The 23,834-nt window shown below is 43.0% G+C and overlaps 1 protein-coding gene across 1 annotated transcript; it reads right to left on the bottom strand.

Annotated features, from left to right (window-relative positions):
• Nucleotides 1-16,471: 16,471 nt before the first annotated feature.
• On the bottom strand, nucleotides 16,472-18,734 carry LOC109219430 (hydroquinone glucosyltransferase-like). The gene is made up of 2 exons (XM_019383890.1): nucleotides 18,026-18,734; nucleotides 16,472-17,336 (listed from the first exon to the last, which is right to left on the bottom strand). Exons 1-2 carry the CDS (start codon nucleotides 18,732-18,734, stop codon nucleotides 16,618-16,620), a joined length of 1,428 nt encoding a protein of 475 aa, XP_019239435.1. The 3' UTR covers nucleotides 16,472-16,617.
• Nucleotides 18,735-23,834: the final 5,100 nt, after the last annotated feature.

Here is a 23,834-nt window from a genome sequence, read left to right as displayed (position 1 = left end):
GACGAGTAGCAATTAAGCATGGAAATACCAGTGAAGCATATAGCAGTTAAGGCAGGAAACAATATATTGAGAACAGGAAGAAAACAGGCAAAACAGATAAATTGGCGGCGTATAGGTACTCGTCACCTCACCTATGCGCCACACACATGGATTTTCACATAGCAATTAAGTCAAGGGTTCCTAGTCCCTCGAGTCAAAGTTAGACACAACACTTACCTCGCTCCAAGGCCAAACTCAAAGCTCAACCATCGCTTTTCTCTTCACACAAGCCTCCGGACCAATGGAATCTATCGATTCACGAACCAAACAATTCAATTTAAGCCTTAGGAACTACCTACGATTGCAAGGAATTCAATTTAGGCCACTTGTGAAAAAGTCAACAAAAGTCAACACTCGAGCCCGCTTGGTCAAAACCCAAAATTCGGACTAAAGCCCGATTACCCATTCACCCCCGAGCCCGGATATATAATTGGTTTTGAAATCCGACCTCAATTTGAGGTCTAAATCCCTAAATTTCGAAATCCCTAATTTCTACCCTAAAATCTCCAATTTCACCATGAAAACCTTAGATTCTAGGTTGAAATCTTGTAAAATAAAGTGAAAGATTGAAAGAAACTAGTTAACAATCATTTACCTATGATTTGGGGAGGAAGAAGTCTTTGGAAAATCGCCTCTTATGTTTTAGGTTTTGAAAAATTGAAGAATGAAAAATCCCGTCCAAAATCATTTTGACCAGTTGCAGGTATCGCATTTGCGATCAGGGGTTCACAAATGCGAACCCCGCAAATGCGAACATGCCTTCGCAAATGCGAAGACTGTCCTGGGCCTGCTAACATCGCAAATGCAAACAATCATTCACAAATGTGGCCAATGCCGTTTGCAATTGCGAAGGTCCCCTCCCATCCCCACTGCTCGCAAATGCGAGGCTCGCATTTGCGAGCCAGACCTCGCAATTACGAAGTTTGCAGACCTGAAGTATACCGGCAAAACTTCCTAAGTTCAAATCACTCCGTAGCCTACCCGAAACTAACCCGAGCCCTCAGTGCTCCAAACCAAACATGCACACAAGTCTTAAAACATCATACGAACTTGCTCGTGCGATCAAATCACCAAAATAACACCTAGAACTACGAATTTAGCACCAAATCACATGAAATTCTTAAGAACACTTTGAAATTCCTATTTTCACATCCGGACGTCCTAATAACGTCAAATCAGTTCCGTTTCTCACCAAATTTCACAGATAAGGTATAAATATTATTTTGGACCTGTATTGGCTTCCGGAACCAAAATACAGGCCGGATACCAACAAGATTGAACATTAACCAAATTCTTAAAACTATTTAATTTTCAGTCTTTCAATTTTCATCAAAAATTCATTTCTCAAGCTAGGGACCTCGGAATCCGATTCCAGGCATACGCCCAGGTCCCATATTTTGATACAGACCCACCGGGACTGTCAAAACCCGAGTCCGGGTCTGTTTACTCAAAACGTTGACCGAAGTCAACTAATTAAAAGCAAAAACTATTATTTTTATCAACTTTCTACATAAAAGCTTTCTGGAAAAATGCCCGTACTGCGCACGCAAATCAAGGAGGAATAAAAATGAGGTTTTGAAGGCCTCGAAACATGGAATCGAGTTCTAAAATATAAGATGACCTTTTGGGTCATCACACCCAGACCTGGATCGCCTAAAATTTTTCTGGAACATCCAATGCGACCTGAGGAACAGTAGTCACTACTCCGCCATGACCGTTCTTCATTTTTGGCGTTTTATGGCCATAAAATTGGAATTTCGCCTGATTCCCATATTTTCGTGTGCTATAGCCCACGCCTTCCGCCATTGGCCCAGGCTCCCGGTCCCGGATCGCCTTAAATTTTTTCGGGACATCAAATACAACCTAAGGAGCCATAGTCACTGCCCTGCCATGACCGTTCCTTATTTTTTGGCGTTTTTGCTGCCATAAAATTGGAATTTCGCCCGATTCCAAGATTTTCCACGCCTTCCGCCATGGGCCCGGGCACCCGATCCGGATCGCCTAAAATTTTTCTGGGACATCCAATATGACCTAAGGAACCATAGTCACCGCCCCGCCATGATCATTCCTCATTTTTTGGCATTTTACGGCCATATAACTTGAATTCCACCCGATTCCCATATTTTCATGAGCTATAGCCCACACCTTCCGCCATGGGCTCGAGCCCCAGGACCCGGATCGCCTAAAATTTTTTTGGGATATCGAATACGACCTATGGAACGATAGTCAAAGCCTCGTATGACCGTTCTTCATTTTTTGGCATTTTACGGCCATAAAGCTGGAATTGTGCCTGAATCCCATATTTTCGTGTGCTATAGCCCACGCCTTACGCCATGGGCCCGGGCCACCGGACCCGGATCGCCTAAAATTTATCCGGGACATCAAATAAGACCTAACGATCCATAGTTACCACCCTGCCATGACCATTCTGCCTTTTTTCATTTTGCATTTTATGGCCGTATAACCCTAATTCCGCCCGACTCCTAGATTTTCGTGTGCTATAGCCCACGCATTCCGCCATGGTCCCGGGCACCCGATCCGAATCTCCTAAAAATTTTCCAGGACATCTAATACAACCAAAAGAACCATAGTCACTGCCCCGCCATGATCATTCCTCATTTTTTGGCACTTTACGACCATAAAACTTGAATTCCGCCCGATTCCCATGTTTTCGAGAGCTCTAGCCCACGCCTTCCGCCATGGGCCCGAGCCTCCGGACCCGGATCACCTAAATTTTTTCGGAATATCGAATACGACCTATGGAACCATAGTCAAATCCCCGCCATGACCGTTCGGCGTTTTACGGCCATAAAACTGGAATTCCGCCTGATTCCTAGATTCTCATGTGCTATAGCCTACGCCTTCCGCCATGGGCCCGGGCCCCCGGAGCCGGATCGCCTAAAAGTTGTTTGTGATATCAAATACGACCATAGGAACCATAGTTATCTCCCCGCATGCCCGTTCCTCGTTTTTCGCATTTTACGGCATAAAACTGGAATTCCGCTTGATTCCTAGATTTTCGTATGCTATTGCCCACGCCTTCCGCTATTGGCCCAAGCCCCAGGCTCGGATCATCTAAAATTTTTTCGAGACATCCAATGCAACCTAAGGAACCATAGTCACCGCCTCGCCATGATAGTTCCTCTTTTTTTGGCATTTTACGGCCATAAAACTAGAATTACGCCCGATTCCCATATTTTCGTGTGCTATAGCCCACGCCCCCGGACCTAGATCGCCTAAATTTTTCCAGGACATCAAATACGACCTAAGAAACCATAGTCACCAACCCACCATGACCGTTCCTCTTTTTAGCATTTTATAGTCATATAATTGGAATTCCGCTCGATTCCAATATTTTCGTGTGCTATAACCCGAGCCTTCCGCCATGGTCTCGGTCACCCGGATCCGGATCGCCTAAAATTTTTACAGGACATCCAATACGACCTAAGGAACCATAGTCACCACCCCGCCATGACCATTCCTCGTTTTTGGCGTTTTACGGCCATAAAACTGGAATTGCGGCCGATTCCTAGATTTTTGTGTGCTATAGCCCACGCATTCCACCATGGACCCGGATCACCTAATATTTTTCCAGGACATCCAATGAGACCTATGGAACCATAGTCACCACCCCGCTATGACCATTCCTCGTTTTTGGCGTTTTACGGCCATAAATTGAAATTCCGCCCGATTCCCATGTTTTCGTGTCCTATAACCCACGCCTTCCGCCATGGGCCAGGGTCCCCAGACCCGAATCACCTAAAATTTTTCGAGGACATCAANGGACATCTAATACGACCGAAGGTACCATACGTTACCGCCCCAAGACCGTTCCTCGTTTTTTGGCGTTTTACGACCATAAAACTGAAATTCCGCCCGATTCCCACATTTTCGTGTGCTATAGCCCACCTCTTACGCCATGGGCCCGGGCCCTCGGACCCGGATCGTCTAAAATTTTTTTGGGATATCAAATACGACCTAAAGAACCATAGTCACCATCCCGCCATGGTTGTTCTTGTTTTTTGGTGTTCTACGGCCATAAAATTGGAATTTCCTGATTCTTACATTTTCGTGTGCTAAAGCCCACGCCTTCCGCCAAAGGCCCGATCCCCCGGATCAGATCATCTAAAATTTTTTCGGGACATCAAATACGACCTATGAAACCATAGTCACCGTCCCTCCATGACCGTTCCTCGATTTTGGGCATTTTACGACCATAAAACTGGAATTCCGCCCAATTCGCATAGTTTCGTGTGAAATAGCCCACGCCTTCCACCATGGGCCCGGGCCGCTGGACCCGGATTGCCTAAAAATTTTTCGGGACGTCCAATACGACCTAAGGAACCATAGTCACCGCCCGACCATGACCGTTCCTCATTTTTGGCATTTTACGGACATAAAACTGGAATTCCGTACGATTCCCATATTTTCGTGTGCTATAGCCCACACCTTCCGCCACGGGCCCCCAGACCCGGATCGCCTAAACTTTGTCGGATACATCAAATACGACTTAAGGAACCATAGTTACCGCCCCAGCATGATCGCTCATCGTTTTTGGCATTTTATGGCCATAAAACTGAAATTCCGCCCTATTTCCATATTTTCGTGTGCTATAGCCCACGCCTTCTGCCATATGCCTAGGCCCCTGGGCCCCCGAACCCGGATCGCCTAATATCTTTCTGGGACATCCATTGCGATCTAAAGAACCATAGTCACTGCCCGCCATGACCGTTCCTCGTTTTTTCGATATTTTACGGCCATAAAACTGGAATTCCACCGGATTCCCAGATTTTAGTGTGCTATAGCCCTCCTTCCGGCATGGGCCCGAGCCCCTGGACCTGGATCTCCTTAAAATTTTTTAGGACATCCAATACGACCTAAGGAACGATAGTCACCTCCCCGCCATGATCGTCTCTCATTTTTTGGCGTTTTACGTTCAATAAACTGGAATTTTGCCTGATTTTCACACACGAAAATTTGGGAATCAAGCGAAATCCAGTTTTATGGCACTAAAATGCCAAAAAATGCAGAACTTTCATGGTGAGGCGATGTCTGTTGTTCCTTAGGTCTTCTTTTACGGTCCGGCAAAATTTTAGGCGATCTGGGTCCGGTCGCTTGGGCCCATGCAGAAGATATGGAGTATAGCACACGAAAATCTGAAAATCGGGCGGAATTCCAGTTTTATGGCCCTAAAACGCCAAAAAATGAGAAACAGTCATGGTGAAGCTGCGATTATTGTTCCTTAAGTCTGTTTCAATGGTCCGATAATATTTTAGGCGATCCGAGTCGGGTATTCTAGGTCCATGCAGAAGGCGTGGGCAATAGCACACGAAAATCTAGGAATCGGGCAAAATTTCTTTTTTTTAGGGCCGTGGAACGCCAAAAATGAGGAATGGTCATGGTGAGGCAGTGACTATTTCTCCTTAGGTAGTTTTGATGGTTCGGTAAAATTTTACGCGATCTGGGTCCGACCGCCCAGGCCTATGCAGAAGGTGTGGGCTATCACACACAAAAAGTTGGAATTTCAGTTTTATGGCCCTAAAACACCAAAAAATAAGGAACGGTCATGGCGAAGTGGTGACTATTGTTCTTTATCTTTAGGTCATTTTTTATTGGCTGGCAAAATTTTAGGTGATCCGGCTCCATCGCGCAGGCTCATGCAGAAGGCGTGAGCTATAGGAACGCTCATGGCGAATCGACAGTTATTGTTTACTAGGTCATTTTTTTGGCTCGCAAAAATTTTGGAGATTCGGGATCACTCCCCAAATTCTTGCAGTTAATGTGGACTATAACACATGAATATATGTGAATCGTTCTGAATTCCTGTTTTATGGCCCTAAAACATCAAAAAATGAGGAACAACCATGGCGAAGCAATGAATATTGTTCATTAGGTCATTTCTTATGGACCTGTAAAATTTTAGGATTAGGGGCCGGTCGACAGAATTCATGCAGATGGCGCGGACTATAGCACACCTAAATATAAGAATCGTCTTGAATTTCTGTTTTATAGTCCTAAAACGGCAAAAAACGAGGAAGGGTCATGACGAAGCCATAAATATTGTTTATTAGGTCTTTTTTATAGGCCCGCAAAATTTAAGGAGATTCCTGTCGTCAACCCAAATTTATGCAGATGGCGTAGACTATAGTACATGAAAATCTGGGAATCGTCCTGAATTCTTCTTTTATGGCCATAAAATGCAAAAAACGATGAACGGTCAAGGCGAAGCGATGACTATTGTTCATTAAGTATGTATTCAAATTCGGTTGAATGAGAGGAGAAAAAAAAGAGGAGATAGAATCCGACCATATTGGTCCGTTCTGCCATAAGTACCTCCATATTCCGGCGAGTAGAATTCAACAATGGGTTTGAGTCGGTGATTGTAAAACTTCCATTTATCGATCTTGATTCGCGTATAAATTCTGGAAAGATATGAATCCTCTATTCCAATTGTCCATTTTTGACAGGAATCGATAAGAAATAAGAAATACTTCAAGGCGATGGACGAATTCATGCAGATGACGTGGACTATATAGTACACAAAAATCTGAGAATCATCCTGAATTTCTATTTTATGGCCCTAAAACTCCAAAAAATGAGGAACGACCATGGTGAAGTGATGACTATTGTTCATTAGGTCAATTTTTTATGGGCCCGCAATATTTTGGTAGATTCGAAGATGGTCGCCGAATTCATGCAGATGGTGTGGACTATAGCACATGAAAATATGGGAATCGTCCTGAATTCCTATCTTATAGACCTAAAACGCCAAAAAAAATGAAATAAGGAATGGTCATGGCGAACCGATGGCTATTATTCATTAGGTCATTTTTTATGGGCTCGCAAAATTTTAGAAGATTCGAGGGCGGTCGCAAAATTCATGGAGATGGCATGGACTACAGCACACGAAAATCTAGGGATCATCTTGAATTCCTACTGTATGTCCCTAAAACGCTAAAAATGAGAAACGAATATGGCGAATCGATGACTATTGTTCATTAGATCGCTATGATGGGCCCGCAAAAGTTTAGGAGATTCGGGGCCGGTCACCCTAATTCATGCAAATAGTACGGACTATAGCACACGAAAGTCTGAGAATCGTCTTGAATTCCTATTTTATGAAAATAAAATGCAAAAAACGAGAAACAGTCATGGCGAAGCGATGACTATTGTTCATTAAGTGTATTTAGTATTCAAATTCGGTTTAATGAGAGGAGAAAAAAGAGGAGATAGAATCCGACCAGATTGGCCGGTTCTGCCATAAGTACCTCCATATTCTACTGAGTAGAATTCGACAATAGGTTTAAGTCGATGATTTTTAAGACTTCCTTTTATCGATCTTTATTCGCGTATAAATTCCAGAAAGTTATGACTCATCTATATCAGTTGTCCATTTTTGACAGGAATCAATAAGAAATAAGAAATCAACGCGATGGGCGAATTCATGTAGATGACTTGGACTATAGTACACAAAAGTTTGGGAATCGTCATGGATTCTTGCTTTATGGCCCTAAAATACCAAAAAAATGAGGAACGGTCATGGTGAAGTGATGATTATTGTTCATGAGATTATTTTTTGTAGGCCCGCAAAATTTTAGGACATTCGGAGACGGTTGCTAGAATTCATGCAGATGGAGCGGACTAACATACAAAAATCTGGGTATCGTCTTGAATTCCTATTTTATTGCTCTAAAACGCCAAAAAAATAAGGAACGGACATGATGAAGTGATGACTATTATTCATTCGGTCATTTTTAGGGGTCCACAAATCTTTAAGTGATTCTGGCCGGTTGCCGAATTCATGCAGATGGCGTGGACTATAGCACACGAAAATCTTGGAGTCGTCCTGAATTCCTATTTTATGGCCCTAAAATGCCAAAAAATAAGAAAAGGTCATAGAAAGCAATAACTATTGTCATTAAGTATTTTCTGATGGGCCTCAAAATTTTAGGAGATTCGGGGCAGATCGGCCGAATTCATGCAGATGGCATAGACATAGCACACGAAAATTTGGGAATCATCTTGAATTCCTATTTTATGGCCATAAAATATAATAAATAAGAACGGTCATGGCAAAGCAATGACTATTGTTCATTAGGTGTAGTACGTATTCAAATTTTATTGAATGAGAGGAGAAAAAAAAGGAGATAGAATCCGACCAGATTGGCCCATTCTGCCATAAGTCCTTCCATATTCTGCTGGATAGAATTCGACAATGGGTTTGAGTTGGTGATTGCAAAACTTCTTTTTATCGATCTTGATTCGCGTATAAATTCCAGAAAGATGTGAATCCTCTATTTCAATTGTCCCTTTTTGGCAGGAATCGATAAGAAATAAGAAATATTTCAAGGCGATAGGCGAATTCATGCAGATAGTGTGGACTATGGTATACGAAAATCTGGGATTCGTACTGAATTCCTCTTTTATGGTCCTAAAATGCCGAAAACGAGAAACGATTATGGCAAAGCAATGACTATTGTTCATTAGATTGTTAGAGACAGTCGCCCGAATTCATGCAGATGGCGTGTATTATAGTACACGAAAACTTGGAATCATCCTAAATACCTGTTTTATGGCCAGAAAATGCCAAAAAAATGCGAAACAGTCATGGCGAAGTGATGACTATTATTCATTAGATCATTTTTTGCGGGTCTACAAAATTTTAGGAGATTTGGGCCCGGTCGCTGAATTCATACAGACAGCATGGATTATAGCACACGAAAATCTGGGAATCGTTCTGAAGTCCTGTTTTATGGCCCTAAAACGCCAAAAAACGAAGAAAAGTCATAAATGACTATTGTTCATTAGGTGATTTTTTATGGGCTCGCAAACTTTTAGGATATTCGGGGCCGGTTGCCCGAATTCATGCAGATGACATGGATTATAGCACACGAAAATTTGAGAATCGTCTTGAATTCCTGTTTTATGGCCCTAAAACGCCACAACGTATTATAAAAATATTATAATCTGCCAGCAATTTTTATTTTAAACAATTTTGTCTTATTGACATGTTCAAATTTTGGCAAAAAGTTCTTTTCGCAACGTTAGCAGCTTTTTGAGTTGGCAGAATACATAGACGGTCCTTTGCCCTTGCCAAAAAAATTGTTTTTAGACATCTTACAACTAAGGTCTAACCTATTAAACACTTTATGTCATCGTAAATGTGTTTATTGAACTTATGAGCAGGCAAATAACTGTCCGATTAAGTACATTGTTTTATGGAGAGCATTAGGCTTAGATCAATTTTCATCGTTAAATATGACCGGGCATATAACTACGTCATAATGTGGGACTCATTATTGAATGGTTTCCCTGTTGGGAATTGCCACAGATTGTATACTATAGAATACAGTCGCCCACATATTTCAATACAACTATAGTAAAGAGTTGTTGCGAAGCATTGACACCTATTATTTTTTACAGTTTTACATATACTTAATGTTTTGTAACTCCACATGGGTCAAAAGTTATGAACACTTGACTCTCTGTTGGCAAAACTATTCCAAAAGAGCTGACTTAATGTTTATGTCATTGTCAGAGCCTCAGAGGCAGACCTACTTGTAACAACGAGGGATCATCGGAGCCCCTAAAAGAGTTATAATAAATTACTTGCCACCCTAAATACTAAAAACCTATAGAGGCACTGATAAAAAGATAATGGTACTCTCGTCGTATTAAAATCTTGGGTCCTCCTCTAATCATACATTGGCTACCACTTAACTACTCCATTGATTCTCAGTGCCCTCCACTATTTGACACGACTTTGACTTTAACACAATTTCTAGAATGTGGTCAGTTATTACAAATTAATGTAGAAAATAGTCAAATATAAATATTAGAATTATTTCATCTCGTATTTATTGAAAATTTCACGGATAACGTAAACACTCTTTAGATGATCTGATAGTGTATTGGTCAGAAATCTACCACCCCGACCGAGGCGACCACGACCCTGTTTCAGTCACCGTATGAAAGAAGTCAACGGAACCGTTTTGACTCCATCATCGCGACATTCTCCACAAGTGAAGAGGGTACGCCCCTCACCCCGACCAGTAGGCTTCCACAATTCTTACAAGACAAGTTATGTCTAAGGAAAAAACACTTTTCTTTCGACTATAAATACGAAGTGAAGGGAACCCAGAAAGGGGGACTTCAGATGGACTTCTTTTCCAACAACTCCAATAAGTGCGAGAACAGATAACAGAACTCCGGCCGGAGGAAAAGGAAGCTCCATCTAGAGAGGAAGAGAGAGAAACACAACGATTGTAACTCCTTTCCCTCCAAGGAGGGGGCAGGGCAAAGCTTCATCATGAATAAGATATTTTCGATGCTTCCTCTATTTTTGTATTTAATTTCCATTTATTTATCTTTAGATCCCCTACGAATTATGATTGATTATGATTTACCCCTTCATCTCTTTGATTGATTTGCTTAAAAAGAGTTTAACATCTTTTGAGTCAAACAATTTGGCGCCGTCTGTGGGGATTTCCTAGTAAAAACACCTAGTTCTTTTTTCGGATCGAAGCCAAAGAAACGCAAAGAAAGCATCCGGCTCACATCAGATTTGAAGGCAGCGCGTGGAGAAAAGGAAAATCGAACGAGCCAGTGAGGACTAGGATTTCCTACCCTACCAGTCCCAAATGCTCCGAACAAGGCTAAAAGGTGCCGCAATCAAAACCACCGGGCAGGGATAAGGAACATCTCATCCTCATCTCCCGTATTTCACTGAACAAACGCCGGTGCAGGGATTCCCCGGTCGAAGAACCAAAGATCACCTTAGCACAGCCGAAACTCTCCCGGTTGATGGCGTCTTCAAAATAAACAGCCAGCCATGCGAGAAGCTGTTACGCGCATACCACGCAGGTCCGAATGAAATGTCAGCACCTAGTGTCCGTAGCGCTGAAACCATCGATGCGAGCAATGCTTGCCAAACTGGGACTAAGGCTAAGGCCTCCGCCATCAAAGATCGACATGATCGACCTCGTTCGAACTCAGACAGGCTGTTATTTCGATAAGTTCGAAATAACACCCTTAAGGCTAAGGCCTTCGCCATCAAAGATTAAGATGTTCGACCTTGTTCGAACTCGAGACGGGCTGTTGTTTCGATAAGTTCGAAACACCCTTAAGGCTAAGGCCTTCGCCATCAAAGATCGACAAGTTCAACCTCGTTCGAACTGGGACTTAAGGCCAAGGGCCTTCGCCTCAAAGATCGACATGTTTGACCTCGTTCGAACTTAGACAGGCTGTTATTTCGATAAGTTCAAAATAACACCCTTAAGCCTAAGGCCTTCGCCATCAAAGATTCAGATGTTCGACCTTGCTCGAACTCGAGAGGGGCTGTTGTTTCGGTAAGTTCGAAACAACACCCTTAAGGCCAAGAGCCTTCGCCATCAAAGATTCAAAAGTTCGACTTCGCTTGAACTTCAGACAGGCTGTTATTTCGATAGGTTCGAAACACCCTTAAGGCTAAGGCCTTCGCCATCAAAGATCGACAAGTTCGATCTCGTTCGAATTGGGACTTAAGGCTAAGGGCCTTCGCCGTCAAAGATCGACATGTTCGACCTCGTTCGAACTCAGATGGGCTGATGTTTCGATAAGTTCGAAATAACACCCTTAAGGCTAAAGGCCTTCGCCGTCGAAGATCGACATGTTTGACCTCGTTCGAACTCAGACGGGCTGATGTTTTGACAAGTTCGAAATAACACCCTTAAGGCTAAGGCCTTCGTCATCAAAGATCGACAAGTTCGACCTTATTCGAACTCAGACAGGCTGTTATTTTGATAAGTTCGAAATAACACCCTTAAGGCTAAGGCCTTCGCCATCAAAGATTCAGATGTTCGACCTTGCTTGAACTCGAGACGGGCTGTTGTTTTGATAAGTTCGAAACACCCTTAAGGCTAAGGCCTTCGCCATCAAATATCGACAAGTTCGACCTCGTTCTAACTGGGACTTAAGGCTAAGGTCCTTTACCGTCAAAGATCGACATGTTCGACCTCGTTTGAACTCAAACAGGCTGTTATTTTGATAAGTTCGAAATAACACCCTTAAGGCTAAGGCCTTCGCCATCAAAGATCGACAAGTTCGACCTCGTTCGAACTGGGACTCAAGGATAAAGACCTTCGCCCTCGAAGATCGACAGGTTCGACCTCGCTCAAACTCAAACAGGCTGTAATTTTGATAAGTTCGAAATAACACCCTCAAGACTAAAGGCCTTCGTCAAAAATCAACAGGCTCGACCTCATTCGAACTCGAACGAGCTATCTTCTCGATAAATGCGTAATGAAACCCGCAAGGCCAGAGGCCTACGTTACAAAAAGAGAACCGGGACTCGCCAGACAAGCCCTCACCTCGCGATGAGATCATGAATCGACTGAAAGATGAAACACAAGACGTGGCAAAAAAGAATCCTTTATTCATGGTCATAAGTACGGGCCATCGCCGCTTACATCCGGCCGGGGCCAGTCAACTGATAACAAAAAAAAAGAGAAAAAGGGGGAGGCAGGAAGAAGCAACAACAAGAAACAAACAAACGCACACCGGCGTACGAAATAAAAAAAACAAAACACTACTTTTTCTTCACTCGACGCCAACACCGCCATTACCACCATCATCTCCATAAGGCTCATCATCGTCACCACCTGCACCCCCATCAGCTTCGGGTGTCGCCACATCATATCCACAGTTGGCACGAGCCTCGTGAGCCTTCTCACGCGCCTCCTCGAAGGTCGCCTTAGTCACGGTGCCCGCTTCCCACAAGTTCTTGAAAATGTCTCACTGGGCTTCAGCGTAGACCCAGAGCTCGTGAGTCTGGCAAGAAACAACAGCACGGGACGGTCCAGCCTGGGCCCTCAGCCGCTGATTCTCCTCCTCTAAGGCAATGACTTGATCTGCCAGAGCTACGGCCTCCTGATCAATTTTGCTAATCCGATCCTCGAGCCTCACTTCCCTGAGGATCACAGTAGCCCTCTCCAATTCTCGCTGGAACTCATGCACGCGAACGGCCTCCTCTAAGGCCGCTGCCCTTGCCGAAGCCTCTGACCAGGCCCTATCCATATGCTCTAAATCGGCAACCTTACTCTCAAGTGCACTCAACTTCCCTCTCCATTCAGCGCTCAACTCCGCAACTCTGGCCGGCTCCGCTCCATCTCCAACTGCATCGCTCCTAACTTGCCCTGCAGGTATTCGCATTCTACAATGACCCCTTTACCCACTTCGAGCTCTTCGTCCTTGAGACGAAGTTACTCTTCGAGCTCGCTCTTGCTGCAGAGCGTCTACAACAACTCCTGATCACTTTTCTCCAACTCCTCGCCCTGAGCTCGGTTGCGGGGATCCGTCCTCAACCGCTCGTGCAACTCACGACACCTGTGGCGATAGCGACAGTACTTCTCCAGCAACTACAAGAAAATCCTCGACCGAATGTTGGCCCTACGGATACTTTCCACCTCCACCAGATATGTCTAAAAATAAAAAGGAGGAAAAAGCAGTTAAATCGATACTCACTAACACAAAGGGGAAAGTCGAAATAAGAGCCGAATGCGACATACCCTCAAACCCATTATGGCCACTTCGTTCCTCAACTTGGCATCAGCAACGTTCCGCAGGGACTCATTTTCAGCTTCCGAACACAGCAAGCTAAGCTCCGACACCAAGTTATCCCCCTGTGTCAGGAGATTAACGTCAGAAGGAATATCAAGAACACAAGACGGTCCGCCCGCGTGAACCACCAAATGAGTAAGGCCCTCTTCGAACATCCTGACATCATCAGGATCCAAATCAGACTCAGATTCATATTCGTCGACCATCATACTCTTCCCCTTCTCTGCCGCCGAAAGGGAAGTACGATCCGCCGCAGATGGAGAAGGCACACTCGAAGTCACGACGGCGGCACTAAGGGTCTGGCTCTCTACTCCGGAAGGACGTTGATCATCACCGGCAGTGGAAACTCCGGGTTGGTTCGCTATAACAGCCGAATCTTCCGGGCACTGACTGACAGCACCAGCCTCAACCACTCGCTCCATCTCTAAGGGAGACGCCGCAGCAGCACCATCTCCTAGACCCGGGGGGAGGGGGGGATTCATCCAAATTGATCACAGTTGGAGGTGCCAACTCGAATGCCACCCTCCGTCTCTTCGACGTCCCTCCCTCTTCCCCGTTCGATGGTGATCCATTCGCAGGGCAGATAACATCGAATGGAGCTTCTTGAGGGGATGTCCTCGCCGGAGTGACCAGAACCGCAGATTCGACCGAAGCCGCCCTCGATGAAGGACAAGTAGCAGGTACCGCAACAAGACGAGCAGACGCGGCCGGCCGACGAAAGGCTAGCTGAGGAGCCCTTCTCCGAACTCTCCCTAGCAACAACAAACGACGTTCAAGAGATAAAACGAGAACGGAAAAAGACAGGTAGGAAATAGGGACGTTCTCAACTGCAAGGGGCCTACGTCCAAACCTCTTATGAAAGGTCGACCAAGTGCGAACCCCCGCTGTATGGGGAAGGACGGCCTCAACCCATTCGTGAATCCCCTCCAAAGGCGGCGGGGGCAGTTTCTCAGCTGCGAAACCACAGTAGGTCAGTACATACAACATAAACGGCAAAAGAAAAGAGAAAAATTGGGCAATCTACTAATCAGAGGCGTAGACTTACGGGCAAAATTCCACACTTCAGGAAATCCGGTTGGGTCCGCCACGAGATGCTCGGTCCGCACATAGAAAAAGTTCTCATAAAAGCGACGATTGGTTCTGTCGTCCATCTTTACCACTAGGCTTTTCGACCCCCGAGGACGCGCATGGATCATCGAGCCCCGAATCAATTGGAGCGCGAACAGGCTAAGGACGTGGCCCAGAGTAACCTCTCGACCGGCGAGCTCCGCATACTTGATAAACATGAGGAATAACTTGTACAAATAAGGAGAAAGCTGGGCCGGGCATACCTCATAATAGCGGCAGAAATCAACCACCAGCATAGGAAGCGGGAGCGTGTACCCTACAAGAAAGGGGTATGCATAGAACATAAAAATCCGGGACGGTCAATTTGAACCCGGTCGTCTCTCCCCGCCGGTACCATCTCGACAAAGCTAGGAATGACCCATCGCTCCCTTAAATCCGCTATCCCTACCTCCCTTATGAGGGGAGGGATATCCACCGGCTTCGCCCCACCGTCATCCGTGAAGTCGATCGCATCTCTCCCCGGGCGGGGTAAAATTTCTTCTACAGAGGGAACCTCTTCACCCTCCACCAACTCTATATCTCCGGCGGCCGGAGCAGAGTTCTCAGTCGCCGGAGGAGCAACAGGAAGACTGTCACGGGAAGAAACACCGGCCATCTTTAGCCCAAAGAAAAGAGAGAAAGAACTCGACGGGAGAAGCGAAGGAATTAAGAATTGCTACGAGCGAAGGAGTAAGATAGAGCTCGAATTAACAGAAAAGGAGATATCTTGAGAATTTTTTCAAAGATGAACAATAAAGTGCGAAAAACAAATGATGGGGTTTCCCGATTTATAAGAGGCATAAATACCCCGAGCGTAAGACCCAATGGTCGCCATTAAGATCCGATGGGACGCGAAAAGTTTCAGGTCCTCAGAAACGTGCGTCATAACGAGCTTACACGAAGCAACGATTCATTTAGCAACCGGCATTTCAGTTTCGAAACCGTCATAACCGTGCGCGAACACTGATCGACACCCCCGAACAATTTCGAAACTCACAACGCAAAAAGAAACAGTATGGGGGTCAGATTCCTTCCGATTACGCTGCGCACATAATCCGCCCGTCGGAATCATCAAAGTACGACCCTGCCGAACGGAGGGACTAACTGTATTGGTCAGAAATCTGACCACCCCGATCGAGGCGACCACGACCCTGTTTCAGTCACCGTATGAAAGAAGTCAACGGAACCGTTTTGACTCCATCACCGCGACATTCTCCACAAGTGACGAGGGTACGCCCCTCACCCCGACCAGTAGGCTTCCACAATTCTAACAAGACAAGTTATGTCTAAGGAAAAAGCAGTTTTCTTTCGACCATAAATACGAAGTGAAGGGAACCCAGAAAGAGGGACTTCAGATGGACTTCTTTTCCAACAATTCCAATAAGTGAGAGAACAGATAACAGAACTCCGGCCGGAGGAAAAGGAAGCTCCATCTAGAGAGTAAGAGAGAGAAACACAACGATTGTAACTCCTTTCCCCTCCAAGAAGGGGGCAGGGCAAAGCTTCATCATGAATAAGATATTCTCGATGCTTCCTCCATTTTTGTATTTAATTGCCATTTCTTTATCTTTAGATCCGATACGAATTATGATTGACTATGATTTACCCCTTCATCTCTTTGACTGATTTGCTTAAAAGGAGTTTAACATCTTTTGAGTCAAACAGATAGTGGTAAAAAAGAGTTACACAACTGACAATGCATATAACTTTAACTCTAAACAAATAACCGTAACATGAAAAGGATTCTTATTTCTTACATAGATATCATCGTCATACACAAATCAAATGACTAAAATTTTCACCCTTAATAAATCCCAAATACAACCAAGTTTTTAACTACAACAAGAACAAAACCCATGTGTACAGTAATTAATTTTATAACACCTTTCTCATTTTGGAAGCCAATTCAGCTAGTGCTTTTGTAGAAGAACCATTTTCACTAAGTACTTTGGCAGCTGCATCTTTTAAATCTCTCATTCTACTGCGAACTCCTTTTCCTTCTTCACCTTCCATCAATCCTCTTGCCACTTCAGCAATTTCCTCTCTCTTCACGACGCCATTCTCACTTGTTTTCGGCCTCAATGCCACTTTTAGGCCCTCGTTTAGCATTATCACGTTCATTCTTTGTTCTGCATATAACGGCCAAGCAATAAGTGGAATGCCATGGACCACACTCTCTAACGTTGAGTTCCATCCACAGTGAGTCAAGAACCCGCCCGTCGAGCCATGACTAAGGATTTGGGCTTGTGGGGCCCAATTAGGCACCATTAATCCTTGTCCTTTGGTCCTTTCCAAGAACCCTTGTGGTAAAAAATCAAAAGGGTTACTTGAACTTTGGACATTGAAATAAGTGGCATTAGCAATTGTATCATTTGGGCATCTAATAACCCATAGAAATCTTTGATCACTAATTTCTAGACCCATTGCAAGTTCAATTAGCTGCTCATGTGAGATAGTTCCACCACTCCCAAAGGAAATGTACAGGACTGAGTTACATGGCTGCTCATCTAGCCATTTCAAACATTCTAATTCCTCAGCTTTACTGCTTACATCCATATGTATAAGCGGTCCAACTGCGTAAACCGGTGGTTTATCTGCAGAAGCATATGTACCATATAATTAGTCAATAGGTTCAACTGATTTTAGTGTATTTGAAATGGACACAAGTATAGATTCCCTCTGTTTCATTTTATGTAGCGAAACTCGGAATACAAGAGTCACCATACATTCATTTTTTATGTGAACTCGAACATAAATAATTTAAATTTAAATGAGAATTAAATTTAAATGAGAATTACTTTAAAAGCGACTATCAAAGTCAAAAAAGTTAATAAATCAAGATATTTAAATATATTAAAAATAAATGGTCAATGTGTCTAAATACTCCTTTCGTTTTAATGCATGTGAAGATATATAACTGGACAGGAGGTTTAAGGAAAAATAAAGATTTTTTGAACTTGTAATTGAAATCATGTGTAAAATTTGTATACTTGTGTGGGTATAGAAAATTTTCATTAGAGGTAAAATGAAAAAGTTTAAATTAATTATTTCTATATTTAGGAAAAAATTACTTCTTTTTAGACAGATTAAAAAAGAAAATAGATTCATATAATTTGATATGGAAAGCGCAGTAATAGTGTCACATAAATGGAAGTATGAAACTGAGAGAGTATACACAAACAGAAAACAGTAAAATATTCTCAACCTATAAATCTAAAAGCATAATGAACTCTGTGTTAACAACATTAACCCACCAAATTTAAATCCTAAATTCGTCTCCTACCTGGTTCTTCCTCATGCAAAGCTTTAATGGCACCTGGTTCCAACTCCTTGAAACTATTCACCACTATTCCCTCCGCCATTTTATACCTTTTCGTATGATGAAGAAGCCATTTGTAAGCATCATTTTTCCGGTCCTGAACCGGGTCGAGAAGTTCCTTTGCTTCAATAGGATTACAACCCGGTATCCGAACCGGTTCTTTCAACTCTCCATACTCACATGACACAGCTGCATCAAGTGTAGGCAAATAAAGAAATAATGATAAACACATAGCTGTAGTAGGGTAAAATATGTAAGGAGAGACATTAAATTCTTTTGCTACATCAAATGTGTCCGTGCCAAAAAGATCGACCACTAAGGCAACTATTTTCTTCGTTTCAACTAGTAACATAAAAACTTCACGAAAAGAAGGAAGTGAACGAGTGACTGTAAGAGAGATACGTGTCTCCGCTTTAACGTCTTCGGGTAAATCGTCGAAGTTAACGGGAGGTAAAAGGAGGTAATTCATGGTAGAAGGAAGAGAGTTCAGGAATTTTTTTTGAGATTCCGAGATAGGACCGTCTGTAGGAAGGATAACTGTTATAGAGAAGTCGTGCTCGTGAATGAGTCGCTTTGCAAATTCAACGAGGGGAATTAAGTGACCCATTCCTGGAGTTGGTAGAAGAACGACATGGGGTTTTTCTGATTGTGTTGCTCTTGGAGTTTCCGCCATTTTAGTAGCTTGGTTTAAGAGAACCTTAATTTGATAAGGTTTTATAGTGGAGTTTGAAGGGATAAAATGACCAAAGAATGATGCAAGCTAAATAAGACTTTTCTTCTTGAACTTTTTTTTTCTTTTAAAAAGAAAAAATAATGGTAGACTTTAATATGCAAGACAAAAGGCTTAGGGGAAAAGATGGCTCCACTGGTACGTAAGATTAGATCACCTTGTTCTGGGGCGGAGTTAGTGCGTCGAATACTCCCTCGAATACATAGGGTAGTTAGGGTTGGGTGAGAAATGGTTCCTCTCGCTAATAAACTTTTCCCGGTCTTCGATTAACCTTACTCATAAAGGGTCTTACGGTCGGGAGAACTACCTAACTAAAGAAAATACCGGTTCACTTAAACTCAATATCTTTTGTTAAAATTCTATATTTGTCTTATAAAATTCATTAAATATATACAAATTATTAATTTAGAATTTAGTGACTTAAAAAGATTAAATTTCCGAACACATAAGCTTCAAATTCTGATCTTGTTTGCTACTCCCTCCGGCATACTTTTGTATTCACGCATAATAAAAAATTCACTTTTTAGCATTAACTAACAATGAAATTAACTATATTAACCTTAATTTATTTATTGAAAAAATAACAAATACTCCTAAACTCTTTACTCCAAAGATAAAAAGAAGTTAATTCCATCGTGATATCTGAAAAATCAAATACTATGAAAAAAAGCCAATAAAATAATTAAAGCGGACCAAAAGGAATAGTGTTTTTGGAGACTCGTATACAAAAGTAAGAATGCTACGTTTTTTACACACTGAATTAAATTTCAACTACCTGCTGTTGCCTGTCAGTATAGAAGTTATAGCTCATTAAAAGTTATGTCTATTTTTTAAGAAGGATGATCATTAACCTTGGATTAGAAATGATTGATACCTTTTAGCCTTTGTCACGCTATTATTAGGTGAATACTAGAAGTTCAAAGGGACAGTTCCTTCATACTAGAGCCATTATAATATTTTTGGAAAATTCTAAGTCGATATCTTGGATAAAGTCAAATCTCTTTGACACATTTTAATTTTACGGACGACCTTTTACACACCAAACATTTCTCCAAGGTAGAAATAGGAGCTCAAAACATAATATAAGTACTCATTAATTGAGAAAAAGAGATATTGAAACTTATTTTTCTTCATTTTTAGATGGAGGCTCGGTCATGTTTATGATATCATAAGTAGGTTGAAACAAATGCACGTGTACACCCATATGTAACCCATGGTAAATACTTTATTTTCATGATATATGTGACGACCAAAAGGGTCATCACCTGTTTTAAATGAATTCTGTGCTTTCGAGGCATTGAAAACCTCATTTAGAGTCGCCTCGATTTACGTGCGCAGTCCGGGCGCGTAGCCGGAAAGCTTAAATATGAAATTCTGTGAAAAATGCTAAGTTTTGATATTAAAATGAATAAATTTGACTGCGGTCAACATTTTGGGTAAACGGACCCGGACTCAGACCCGTGATTTGACGGTCCCAGAGGGTCCGTTGGAAAATATGGGACGTGGGCGAATGCCCGGAATCGAATTTCGAAGTCCCAAGACCGAGAAATGAATTTTTAAGAAAAATTGTTTTCTGGAAATGTTTAAGAAAAATTGAAATGATATTTAATTAGAACGTGTTGGTATCGGGCCCGTATTTTGGTTCCGGCGCCCGGTACAGGTCTTATATATGTTTTAAGTCCTTCATGTAAAGTTTGGTTAAAATCGGACGTCGTTTGACGTGTTTCGGACTTAAAGTTCTAAATTTGAAACTTGATGAAGTTTTGGAAAAATTCATGATTTTGAGGTTTGATTCCTTGTTTTGTGGTTATTTAGGCGATTTGATCGGATGGATAAGTTCGTATGATGTTGTTGATAGTTCATGTGTTTGGTTAGGAGCCCCGAGGGCTCGGGTGTGATTCGGATGTGTTTCGAAATGGTTTTGACTTAGAAAAAGTTGCAGAAAGTAGCAGTTCTGGTGTCTAATATTTAGTCCTATGCGATCGCATAGGCAGCCCCGCGATCGCATACTGTAAGCTTCCAGGTGCCCAGTTTTGTTCTATGCGATCGTATAGACTCATTTGCGATCGCGTAGCTTAGCCACATTTCATTCCATGCGATCACATCTTTCTTCCGCGATCGCAGTTCATTAAACCAAACCTGAAAAGGCGAAGTCCTTTCTTCTATGCGATCGCAATGCTTGGTTCGTGATCGCAGAGACCAACCTTCCCTTCCCCTATGCGATCGCATGAACTTCTTCGGATCGCATAGAGAATTTTCACCCAGTTAAGTTTTTAAACTTTAGAAAACAGTAGCTACGGGATTCATTAGAAATTTCACAAAACCTCTTCTTCTGCAAGCTCTTAGACGACCATTGAAGCGATTTCTTCACCAAAACCTCTTGGGTTAGTAATTCTTAGCTTATTTTCTTCTAATTCCTTCAATATCTATTGAAATCCTAGGCCTAAAACATGTGATTTAAGGTAGAAAATTGGGTATTTGGGTAGAGTTAGGGCTTTTTGATTTTTCTTGATTTAGACCTCGTTTTGGGGTCGAATTTGAAAACAAATTATATATTCGGGCTCGTGGGTGAACGGGTGATTTGATTTTGGTCCGAACCTTGTGTTTTGACCAAGCGGGCCCGGGATCGATTTTTGAGTTTTTGGGAAAAATGATGGAAAAGCAATAATTAGGCATTGGGTTCGAATTGTTTAGCATTATTTGATGTTATGAGGTCATTTGTGTATAGATACGATTGTTTGGGAGTCGTTCAAAAGGACAGGCGGTTGTTGAGGATTGAGTTGGCCGTGGAAGTTCGAGGTAAGTGTTTGGTCTAACCTTAGCTTGAGGGATTTGGAGTTGAGTCTTATTTGCTATGTGGAATTTGTTGTGTACAACGTATAGGCATGGTGACGAGTATCTATACGTTGGTGTCTAGCATGACCGTGAGTCCTTATATTGTGAATATCTTGATTTCGTTGTATTTTGTTGCCTCGGTGATGATTCCTAATTATTCTGAAAAAGCTTGTGGAAGGAAATTATGAACTTTGAATATCGAGGAGCATTGGCTCAAGTTATATTACAAATTGTGAAAGTATATGAAATGATTGAACCCTTTGGAGCATTGGCTCATGTGGTAAAGTGAGTCATGAAATAAAAGTGAAAGAAAGAGAAAGAGTTATTAAGTTGTTCCCTTGCCGGGATATTGTTACTTTGTTGATTATTTCCCTTGCCGGGATGTTGAGATTATTGATGTTGCACCCTTGCCGGGTTTTAATTGATTAAATTATGTTCCCTTGCCGGGATTTCTATTATTATTATTATTATTATGTTTATTCCCTTGCCCCTTGTTTGTGGTTGTTGTTTGGGTGAGGAAGAGTGTTAAAGCACGAAGGGTGATGCCGTGCATTGTTTGTCTATTGTGAGGAAAGAGTGTAAAGCACGAAGGGTGATGCCGTGCCGCACGATGTACCATTCCGTGCCGATTCTATTGATTATATGTGAGGAAAGAGAGTAAAAGCACGAAGGGTGATGCCGTGCACATTTTATTATATCATTGCTTGGTGAGGACGAGAGTAAAAGCATGAAGGGTGATGTCGTGCACTTATTGATTTCTTATTCATTATTCCTGTCTAAGTTACATTGCTTGTTTCGTTACTTGATGACTTTTAAATCATAGTTGCTATCTTCCCCGCAGCATGATCCCCCTCCCATATTGACCGGTTATCTCTGTATCTCTATTTTCCGCTGTAAATATATAACTGCACAGGTTTATGTGGTGGTCTGGTCTAGCCTCGTCACTACTTCGTCGAGGTGAGGCTAGGCACTTACCAGCACATGGGGTCGGTTGTGCTGATACTACACTCTGTGCTCTTTTGCACAGATCCAGGTATCGGACAGTAGCAGTAGCTCGGGAGCCATCCTTCAGTCCACGAGATTCCAAGGTAGTCCTGCAGGCGTCCGCAGGCCCAGCATCTCTTCCATCTGTTTTATGATCTGTTTCCTTTTGTACCCGAGACAGAGTTTTATTTCGTTATTTCAGACCCTTGTATTTAGCACTCTTAGATAGTCCGTGTATGTTGGGACACCAGGTGCTAGGTAGAGACTTGTATTGGCTATTGTGCATTTTGGTTTCTATTAATCTAGGACTTCCGCTAAAATTTACTTTCCGCTGTTTTTAAATTGCTTTTCCATTGTTAATTTAATTGCTTAATAAGTATAAAATGAAAAGGGTTGATGATTTTCAATGGTTTGTGGCTTGCCTAGCTTCTACGAGTAGGCGCCATCTCGACCCCCAAGGGTGGGAATTTTGGGTCGTGACAAGTTGGTATTAGAGCTCTAGGTTACATAGGTCTCACAACTCACGGACAAGCTCAGTAGAGTCTGAGGGATCGATACGGAGACGTCTGTATTTATCCCCCAGAGGCTACAGAGTTAGGAAAAGTTTCACATTTGTTCTTTCTTGCCGTGCGGTTTGGTTTCTTAAAGCTAATTGAATTTTTTTTCTTAAAGCTAATTGAATTTTTACTCTGTTCTTTCGCAGATGGCGAGAACACGTGCTTCCTCATCTACCGCTCAGCAGCCCGAGCCCCCAGCAGCAGCACCCACTAGGGGCAGAGGGCGAGGCAGAGGCCGTTTTAGAGGCCGAGGTAGGGGAAGATCCCAGCCCCGAGCAGCAGCAGCACCAGTGGCGGAGCCTCAGGTTGATTTTGACGAGGAGGTTCCGACCCCAGCAGTTCCAGTGGGCCCAGCTCAGGTCCCAGAGAGGTTTATTGCTACTCCAGTTCTTCAGGACGCTATGGTCCGATTGGTGGGCCTCATGGAGAGTGTCACCCGTGCAGGCTTGCTTCCTGTAGCACCAGCCACTTCTCAGGCTGGAGGAGGAGTCCAGACTCCTGCTACTCGTACTCTGGAGCAGGTATCTCCCCAGACTCAGACTCCAGCAGTTCAGCCAGTTGGAGCAGCTCAGCCGGGTGTGGTAGCCCAGGCCGGTGATTGAGCAGCTATGTCTGCCGATGCTTTGTGGAGATTGGACAGGTTCACCAAGCTCTTCACTTCTACATT

The sequence above is a fragment of the Nicotiana attenuata genome, unplaced genomic scaffold (assembly GCF_001879085.1).
Source record: "Nicotiana attenuata strain UT unplaced genomic scaffold, NIATTr2, whole genome shotgun sequence".
Classification (NCBI taxonomy): domain Eukaryota; kingdom Viridiplantae; phylum Streptophyta; class Magnoliopsida; order Solanales; family Solanaceae; genus Nicotiana; species Nicotiana attenuata.
This window is presented reverse-complemented; position numbering and strand designations above follow the sequence as displayed.